The sequence below is a fragment of the Sander lucioperca genome, chromosome 3 (genome assembly GCF_008315115.2).
Source record: "Sander lucioperca isolate FBNREF2018 chromosome 3, SLUC_FBN_1.2, whole genome shotgun sequence".
Taxonomy (NCBI): domain Eukaryota; kingdom Metazoa; phylum Chordata; class Actinopteri; order Perciformes; family Percidae; genus Sander; species Sander lucioperca.
This window is the reverse complement of record NC_050175.1, coordinates 45,769,758-45,779,757: the sequence shown is the minus strand read 5'-3', so window position 1 is coordinate 45,779,757 and position 10,000 is coordinate 45,769,758. Positions and strand designations below refer to the sequence as shown.

At 42.6% G+C, this 10,000-nt stretch overlaps 2 protein-coding genes and 1 long non-coding RNA gene across 3 annotated transcripts in view; 1 reads left to right on the top strand and 2 right to left on the bottom strand.

Annotated features, from left to right (window-relative positions):
* LOC116062660 (calcium and integrin-binding family member 2-like) overlaps window positions 1-4,640 on the bottom strand; it is an 8,874-nt gene extending 4,234 nt beyond the window's left edge. The window contains exons 1-3 of the mRNA XM_031317351.2: window positions 4,386-4,640; window positions 2,843-2,877; window positions 437-548 (exon numbers count right to left, since the gene is read on the bottom strand). Coding sequence (XP_031173211.1) covers window positions 437-548; window positions 2,843-2,877; window positions 4,386-4,436 — 198 coding nt within the window. The 5' untranslated portion in view covers window positions 4,437-4,640. The remainder of the gene's footprint in view (window positions 1-436; window positions 549-2,842; window positions 2,878-4,385) is intronic.
* On the top strand, window positions 3,553-4,002 carry LOC116062661. Its single transcript, XR_004896941.1, has 2 exons — window positions 3,553-3,628; window positions 3,805-4,002. It is a non-coding gene; the product is annotated as an uncharacterized LOC116062661 (long non-coding RNA).
* Window positions 4,641-8,362: 3,722 nt separating the features above from the next.
* LOC116062659 (E3 ubiquitin/ISG15 ligase TRIM25-like) overlaps window positions 8,363-10,000 on the bottom strand; it is a 1,854-nt gene continuing 216 nt past the window's right edge. Inside the window, exon 1 of the mRNA XM_031317350.2 lies at window positions 8,363-10,000. This exon is cut by the window's right edge and continues 216 nt beyond it. Within this exon, the coding sequence (XP_031173210.2) occupies window positions 8,378-10,000 (1,623 nt within the window). The 3' untranslated portion in view covers window positions 8,363-8,377.

Genomic DNA, 10,000 nt, shown 5'->3' with positions numbered 1-10,000 from the left:
GAGTGTCTAACTGTTCAGATGCACCAATCAGGGCCAGGGGGGGTTTCTAACTGCGTGTCAATCACTGCTCATGCACACGCATTCATTCTCCCTTGTGGGGGGAGGGGCTTAGGAGACCGTTTTGGGCTTTAGCAGAAAGGGGGGAGGGACTGAGAAGTTGTTGATGTTCAAATTTTTTGGCTAAGTCCGAGATCTTCACAAACCTACCTACAGCACCTTTAATACACACACACACACACACACACACACACACACACACACACACACACACACACACACACACACACATACACACACACACACACACACACACACTTTATACAAAATCCAAAGCACCTTTAAGTAAAAATTAAGTTGAACCAATAAATGTCGGCAGTGGAGGTGCAGAGGGCGCCTTCACCATAATCGGTTGCTAAATGAATAATCAGCAGTGTACCTTGAGCTCCGGCATGGCGACGATAAGCGCGAGGGGAACTCTGATGTCGGGGTTGTTGGTGTAATCCAGCGGCACTAAATGTGGAGCCAGCTCACGGTATCTGCTGTGGAGTCTGCAACACCAAATATATAAACCGTGTCACGTTGTAACATCATCATCATTATTATTATTGGACACTCGTAGAGACAGAGAAGCATCGCGTCACCAACACATTCTCACTCCCATCACGTAAAATATGGACGCTTGGTCAGGTATCTTTGGCGTTGTTATTGACAGTAAAAGTCTCCTTTAGCGTCAGATCTAAACCCGCTGGTCGGGACTATTGGTGTCCCTTTTAATGCAGTTAGGTTTAGGAAAAGATGGTGGGTGGGCTTATAAAAGGTACGTTTACATGACACTCGGGACAAGAACAGGACAGTTGGGTTTATTGTCTCTCTTCATACTACTCTCTACTGTTGTCTCTCTACATACTACTCTCTACTGCTGTCTCTCTACATACTACTCTCTACTGTTGTCTCTCTACATACTACTCTCTACTGTTGTCTCTCTAGATACTACTCTCTACTGCTGTCTCTCTTCATACTACTCTCTACTGTTGTCTCTCTACATACTACTCTCTACTGTTGTCTCTCTACATACTACTCTCTACTGTTGTCTCTCTACATACTACTCTCTACTGCTGTCTCTCTTCATACTACTCTCTACTGTTGTCTCTCTAGATACTACTCTCTACTGTTGTCTCTCTACATACTACTCTCTACTGCTGTCTCTCTACATACTACTCTCTACTGTTGTCTCTCTAGATACTACTCTCTACTGTTGTGTCTCTCTACATACTACTCTCTACTGCTGTCTCTCTACATACTACTCTCTACTGCTGTCTCTCTACATACTACTCTCTACTGTTGTCTCTCTAGATACTACTCTCTACTGTTGTCTCTGATATACTCTCTATGTGTCTCTACATACTACTCTCTACTGTTGTCTCTCTAGATACTACTCTCTACGTGTCTCTCTAGATACTCTCTACTGCTGTCTCTCTAGATACTACTCTCTACTGTGTCTCTAGATACTCTCTACTGTTGTCTCTCTACATACTACTCTCTACTGCTGTCTCTCTACATACTACTCTCTACTGTTGTCTCTCTAGATACTACTCTCTACTGTTGTCTCTCTACATACTACTCTCTACTGCTGTCTCTCTACATACTACTCTCTACTGCTGTCTCTCTACATACTACTCTCTACTGTTGTCTCTCTAGATACTACTCTCTACTGTTGTCTCTCTAGATACTACTCTCTACTGTTGTCTCTCTAGATACTACTCTCTACTGTTGTCTCTCTAGATACTACTCTCTACTGCTGTCTCTCTACATACTACTCTCTACTGTTGTCTCTCTAGATACTACTCTCTACTGTTGTCTCTCTAGATACTACTCTCTACTGCTGTCTCTCTAGATACTACTCTCTACTGTTGTCTCTCTAGATACTACTCTCTACTGTTGTCTCTCTACATACTACTCTCTACTGCTGTCTCTCTACATACTACTCTCTACTGCTGTCTCTCTACATACTACTCTCTACTGTTGTCTCTCTAGATACTACTCTCTACTGCTGTCTCTCTACATACTACTCTCTACTGTTGTCTCTCTAGATACTACTCTCTACTGTTGTCTCTCTAGATACTACTCTCTACTGCTGTCTCTCTAGATACTACTCTCTACTGTTGTCTCTCTAGATACTACTCTCTACTGTTGTCTCTCTACATACTACTCTCTACTGCTGTCTCTCTACATACTACTCTCTACTGTTGTCTCTCTAGATACTACTCTCTACTGTTGTCTCTCTACATACTACTCTCTACTGTTGTCTCTCTAGATACTACTCTCTACTGTTGTCTCTCTACATACTACTCTCTACTGTTGTCTCTCTAGATACTACTCTCTACTGTTGTCTCTCTACATACTACTCTCTACTGTTGTCTCTCTACATACTACTCTCTACTGTTGTCTCTCTAGATACTACTCTCTACTGTTGTCTCTCTACATACTACTCTCTACTGCTGTCTCTCTACATACTACTCTCTACTGCTGTCTCTCTACATACTACTCTCTACTGTTGTCTCTCTAGATACTACTCTCTACTGCTGTCTCTCTACATACTACTCTCTACTGTTGTCTCTCTAGATACTACTCTCTACTGTTGTCTCTCTACATACTACTCTCTACTGTTGTCTCTCTTCATACTACTCTCTACTGCTGTCTCTCTACATACTACTATATACTGCATTTAGATCTGTTGCCAAAGGAGACTTTTAGCATCAATAACAACACCAAAGGCACCTGACCAAGCCTCTGTATTTTACGTGATGAGAGTGAGAATTGTTTTTTTACAGCTTAAACTCACCTCAGGATCTCTTTCCTGGTGAAGAAGGTGCAGTCCTAGAAACAAACAGAGTCACTGTGAGAGTAGTCTTGATCAGCGGGGAAACATTAACAGGATAAAGACCGGACATCACTAGCAGACAGAGCGTCACATTTTGACAAAAGTCAAAAACTACTTTTGGTGGTCGGGTTGGATCAGTGGGTAGAGCAGGCGCACATATATTGAGAGGTTTATGCCTCAACGCAGAGGTCCAGGGTTCGAGTCCAACCTGTGATGATTTCCTGCATGTCTTCCCCCCTCCTTTTCTCACCTAGCTGTCCTGTCTATTAAAGGTGGAAAAGCCCAAAAAAACCAAACTAAAACTGCTTTTGAAGGTACACATGTTCCACCAAAACAAGTTCCTTCCTGAGACTATGTAGCAGAGGCACCGTGGCTCCGTCCGGAGCTTAGCCCCGCCCACGATGATTGTGATTGGTTTAAATGGGAATGGAAATGGACTGTATTTATATAGCGCTTTTCTAGTCTTTTTAACTTTTCTAACCTTTTAACGACTACTCAAAGCGCTTCTACATAGTACAGGAACCATTCACCATTCACACACATTCATACCTGCAGGGCCAGGGATTGAACTGAAAATTGAAAATCTTTTAAACTGACCTTTGTCGATCTGAAATGAAGACAGATTCAGCAACTGCACGGCCTATTTCCGTCTTAAAATGTTTATAGGTTATAGGTTGCCAGGTTGAGGGTTCTAGGTTGCCAGGTTAAGGGTTCTAGGTTACCAGGTTGAGGGCTATAGGTTGCCAGGTTGAGGGTTATAGGTTGCCAGGTTGAGGGTTCTAGGTTACCAGGTTGAGGGTTATAGGTTGCCAGGTTGAGGGCTATAGGTTACCAGGTTGAGGGTTATAGGTTGCCAGGTTGAGGGTTCTAGGTTGCCAGGTTGAGGGCTATAGGTTGCCAGGTTGAGGGTTATATGTTGCCAGGTTGAGGTGACTAACAGGTTGAACATTGTATATGGTGGATTGTGTGAATAGGATGCGTTTCATACAAGATCTGGCAACTGGTCAACATTAGACAAACATATTGGTCTGATTATTTATGAAGGAGTTTGGGCCATGCTGCAAATTACGGGAGTTTCCTGGGAGAACTAACAAACCGAGAGGGGTCCAGGAGATAGGGCTGAAATACGGGAGTGTTGGCAGGTATGCAGTAGGCGGTTTGAGACCCAGCCCACATGTCTGTCTCTGGATGTGATCCTCCTCTTCCCAGTGTGGCCCGTAGTGAAGCTGAGTTTGACACCACTGCTTCTGTCTCCTTTCCCAGAATGCATCTGCCCCCCACCCCCCACCCCCTCCCCCGGGAGGATCTGCTTTCAGCATCACATCAGCAGGATGCAGAGAGAGGCTCAGCCAATCAGAGAGCAGCAGCCCTGCCTGCTCTGTAAAACACTGTTCATCCTAATTAACGTGACGGCTCTGTGAATGTTAAAGCTTCTTCTGCTTCATACGGTTAAACATCTCGGTGATATAAACATGAGTTATGATATCATGGAAGCATAGCAGACCTGAAAGGCCTCCAGCTGCTCATCGGTGAAGGTTGTTTGCTTGTTGCCCATCCTCTCCCATCACACAGCCGCATCCCACTGGAACCTGCCGCTGCTCTCAGCGTTTAGAAATCCTCTCAGGACGACATGTTCTCCTGCAGCAGTTTCTCCCTCCTAACGCGGCTCTGATCCGCCTTTAATACGCCTCTTATAGCGGCGCTCCCAGCTGCCGTTTCAGCGCAGAGGAAAGGGGGATTTTTACACCTCAGCGGCACGGAGGAGGCGGGCGGGGGGGAATGTGGTGCTGCATTCAGGGCACGCTCGGAAAACCTACGTTTATGGCGCTTTTTTCAACATTTTTGTCAGTTTTCTGTTTTGTGTTTGTTGCAGCTTTTAGTTTTTAGTATAAAGGCTAGACTGTGTTTATTCTAAGAAATGATTTTATTAAATAAATCAGCTGGACATCCTCCTCGTCCTCCTCGTTGATTACAGATACAGAAGCAATGATTACGAAGATTAAACCTGGAGATTTAATCTCATTTTACAGCTTAATTTAATCAAAATGTGCAGTAATATTAAAATACAGTGCAGAGGAAAAGGGGAATTTTACACCTCAGCGGCGTTGAGGAGGAGGAGGCGGGCGAGGGGGGGGGCATGTGGGGGGGCATGTGGGGGGGGGTGGCGGTGATGCATTCAGGACGGGCTCGGAAAACCTGGCTTTCATTTTCATGGAGGGAGCTGCAGACCGTTTCATAGGCTAAGGGTCGTCTGGTGATTCATAGTTTGATGTTTATTTGCTGATTTTGTTTTAACCCTTGTCTTAAGATTTTTTTCCAAAATTAGGCCTTATGTTCCCACATTTCTAAGATTTCTTCAAAATTAGGCCCTATGTTCCCACATTTCTAAGATTTTTTCCAACAAAGATGTTACAGCAGTGAGAGGTCTCACTCTGTAGCTAAAACAGAGACCTGAACACAGGGTGAAAAGAGGAGCTGCAGCAATGAGCAGTACAACAAATATATGTTTTTTTTATGAAAATTAAACCATGTAAACCTATTCTGGTACAACCTCTAAATTCAATTATGAACCTAAAAATGAGCATAATATGGCCACTTAAGTCTGTTGTTTGTTCTATATATATATTAGGGCTGTCAAAATAACGCGTTCATTTCGATTAATTAATCTGAGAAAAAATAACGCCACCATTGGACTGTAAAATGAAGGAGGGAGACGAGAATGTGCTGCCTGGATCATTAACTGGAACATTTACTGTAAAAATCTTCTTCCTGCCAACCCTGGCTACCGAAATCTGGAGCCACTGATATGTCTGCTCTTCTCTCTGATGCTCTGAAACAGACGATACAGGAAACACAAACACCGCTGCACGGGACGCTAGTTAACACTATACTCAACAGCAGCTAACGTTAGCCTACCGCTAGCTAGTTAACACTATACTCATAGCAGCTAACGTTAGCCTACCGCTAGCTAGTTAACACTATACTCAACAGCAGCTAACATTAGCCTACCGCTAGCTAGTTAACACTATACTCAACAGCAGCTAACGTTAGCCTACCGCTAGCTAGTTAACATTACACTCAACAGCAGCTAACATTAGCCTACCGCTAGCTAGTTAACACTATACTCAACAGCTGCTAACGTTAGCCTACCGCTAGCTAGTTAACACTATACTCAGGAGCAGCTAACGTTAGCCTAGCGCTAGCTAGTAGCTGGATTAAACACGGTTAAAATGCTGACAGCTAACTCTAAACGGTGTAAAGTGTGACGGTGTTTTACTGTAGAGGATTCAACAGCGGGATGTAACAATCTGCAGCTGCCGTCGGAGAAACAACACAGACGGTGCGTTCAATGAAACTGGTAAACTACAGCCTCGTGGTGCATTTGAAGTTATTGTAAATGTCCTTTTCCCATCTGGTGGTTGTTTTTGTCGTTCAACAGCAATTTACAAGTGAAATAACTTATTGTTATTGTTATACATTATTATTAAATAATTTAATTTTGACCATATGGCCTTAGCAATAAACAAGCCGTTCTTTAATGTCACCAACTGTTGTTTAGTACCGTTTGTTTTCTTTTCTTTTTTTACTTTCTTAAAAAGTATTGGTTCAGGCACCATTAATTATGTATGCGATTAATTTCAATTAATTAATCACAGAGTATGTAATTAATGAGATTACATTTTTTAATCGATTGAAAGCCCTAATTTATATATATATATATATATATATATATATATATATATATATATATATATATATATATATTATATTAAACTGCTCTGTTAATAATTCTCAGTCGGTCACTATATGTGAATGAAAACAAGATGTTTGAATGTTGCCTTTAGGGAATTATTAGTTATTAATATTATTATATGTTGCCAGCTAATCGATAAATCTTTTGAATTAAATTGGTTAAAGGCATTTCACTCGTTTCTCAGTCAGATTTCACATAGAAGTGATGATCAGTTTTCATGTTTTACATATTCGGTTAAAGTCAAGTTTTTGTCAGTTTTGTGTTTGTTAGATTTTAGTTTTTAATATAAAAGAGAAACTGTGTTAATTCTTACAAATCATTTTATTAAATAAATCAGCTGGACATCCTCCTCGTCCTCCTCATTGATTACAGATACAGAAGCAATGATTAGGAAAATTAAATAATTTTACAGCAACTAAGTCAAAATGTGCAGTAATATCATTAAAATACGCATAAAAATGCAAAACTACAAGAGCTATGTGTTCTCTCTTTAGGCGTAATATCATTTTTTTTTTTAATTATTTTTCAAGTCTTGTTTGGGCAATTTTATTTTCAACCCATGCAGAGATTTAACAATAATATTCTCCTATGCACCAATCGCAAAAAAAATATTTAGACTTTTTCCTGCTCACATGCTAACATATGCTCACATGCTAACATATGCTAACATATGCTCACATCCTCAAATATGCTAAGATATGCTCACATGATAAGATATGCTAACATGCTAAGATATGCTTACATGCTAAAATATGCTAACATGCTCAAATATGCTAAGATATGCTAAGATATGCTAACATGATAACATATGCTAACATGCTAAGATATGCTAACATGATAACATATGCTAACATGCTAAGATATGCTAACTTATGCTAAGATATGCTAACTTATGCTAACTTATACTAACATGCTTACAAATGCTAACATGAGCTAACATACTAACTAATGCTAACTTCAATTTGTAAATCTTTACAATCATTTAATAACAACAATGCTCAAACACAACAGAATTAAAAACTAAAACATTGCCACTTCCTGTTTACTTCAGCTCACACATCTCGGCAAAATCTCCTTTCATAAAATGAAGAGTCCTGTGTGTGTGTGTGTGTGTCTGTGTGTGTGTGTGTGTGTGTGTATATGTGTGTGTGTTTGTGTGTGTGTGTGTGTGTGTGTCTGTGTGTGTGCGTGTGTGTGTGTGTCTGTGTGTGTGTGTGTATAAGTGTGTGTGTGTCTGTGTGTGTGTGTGTGTGTCTGTGTGTGTGTCAGTGTGTGTGTCTGTGTGTGTGTGTGTGTGTGTGTGTGTGTGTTTGTGTCTGTGTGTGTGTGTGTGTGTGTGTGTGTGTGTGTCTGTGTGTGTGTGTGTGTCTGTGTGTGTGTGTGTGTGTGTGTGTCTGTGTGTGTGTCTGTGTGTGTGTGTGTGTGTGTGTGTGTGTGTGTGTGTGTGTGTGTGTGTGTGTGTGTGTGTGTGGAAATAATTTCCACAGTCCCCTGTTGAATCTGCTACGAGTACGACCTCGATTACATAGCAAGTTTGGAGGACTTGAACGCCACCCGGCAGTTTCTCTGATATGCATCCTGTCTTCCAGTTTTCCGAAGTTTATTAGCTGAGCAGTTTTATATAATGTACATATTATTATATTAACGAGTCTAACAGAGTTTCCGTAACGACCTGCCAGAACTTTTCTCTGTTATTTTGTCTTCCCGGGTCAAAACTGAAATTTCATTGAATTTAAACTTTCTTATCGTTTTTTTGACGCTTTTTTTTTCCCATCCAGTGTGATGGCCAACAGTTCCTCTGAAGTCATGACTTGGGAGGATCCTGGAGTTGATTGATCTAGTTGTTGTGACAGTGAAACATATGCTTCGGTAACTGCACAACCTCGATTACGTAGGAAGTTTGGAGGACTCCAATGCCTGGGAGGTTCTCTAAAATGCATCCTGTCTTCCAGTGAGATGGCCTCAGACTGTGGAGCTCTTGAACGCCTCCCGGGAGGTTCTCTGCCATGTATCCTGTCATGCTGTGTGATAGCCTCAGACTTTGGAGGTCTTGAACGCCTCCCGGGAGGTTCTCTGATATGCATCCTGCCACACTTTTCGATGACCTCAGAGAGTGTACCCCACCCGGGAGGTTCTCTGATATGCATCCTCTCAAGCTGTATGATAGCATCAGTCTGTTCCTGCCTCTGTTTCCAGAAGGGGGTTTGGGGCTGTGAAGTCGAGACTTGGGTGGATCGTGGAGTTCTTTGAATGTTTGTACGTGGCCACGGACTTTGAGGGATTGATTGATTGAGTTGTTGTGACACTAAAGCATCTACTTCGGTCACTGTCCGTAAAACTTTTGGCCATTCCTCTCTCAGAACCTCCTGTAGTTTATCTCTGACTTCTGACACGGCTGCTGTCACGTCCCCAAAGTAGCGCAAGGGACGGATATCGGTGCTGGGTAACTCTGTGAAGTCACTGAGCTGTGAGAACCAGGAGTGCTTTTGTAGAAACTGGTTGTGATCCTCTGTGTGTGAGAGCTTCTTCTTCAGCTCAGAGTCTTTCCTCTTCAGCTCAGTGATCTCCTGCTCCAGCTTCTCCTGAAGCTCTCTGACTCGACTCACTTCACTTCTCTGCTGGGATCTGACCGTCTGCTTCACATCCGAGCTTCTTTTCTCCAGGAGACGGACCAGCTCTGTGAAGATCTTGTCGCTGTCCTCCACTGCTTTATCAGCAGAGCGATCGATAGCCTCCACTTCCTGTTGAAGTGTCCACACATCTTTCTCTCTGTCCTGGATTCTCTGCTGGATGTTTAGTCGACTCCCCTCGAGCTCTTTCTGCCTCTCAGTCCTTTCTGCCGCAGCTGAGACTGTGTCGTGGCCTCTATGTTCATCCATTAAACAGAGAGAACAGATAAGCTGCTGATCAGTACGGCAGAAAATCTTCATTACCTCATCGTGACGAGAGCAGACGTTCTCCTGGAGCTTCTTGGACGGCTCCACCAGCTTGTGTTTTCTTAACGGAGCCACATCATAATGAGGCTGGAGGTGTTGATCACAGTAAGAGGCCAGACACACCAGACAGGACTTGTGTGCTTTGAGTTTTCTCCCGGTGCAGAAATCACAGGCCACATCTTCAGGTCCAGGATAGCAGTGATCAGCAGGACCAGCTTGGAGTCCAGTCTTCTTCAGTTGCTCCACTAAATCTGCCAACATGGTGCTTTTCAGCAGGACAGGCCTCGGTGTGAAGGTCTGTCTGCACTGAGGACAGCTGTAGCTGTACTTACGCTCCTCTCCATCCCAGTGGCTTTTAATACAGTTCATGCAGTAGCTGTGTCCACAGGGAGTAGTCACCGGATCATTCAGGAGATCCAAACAGATCGA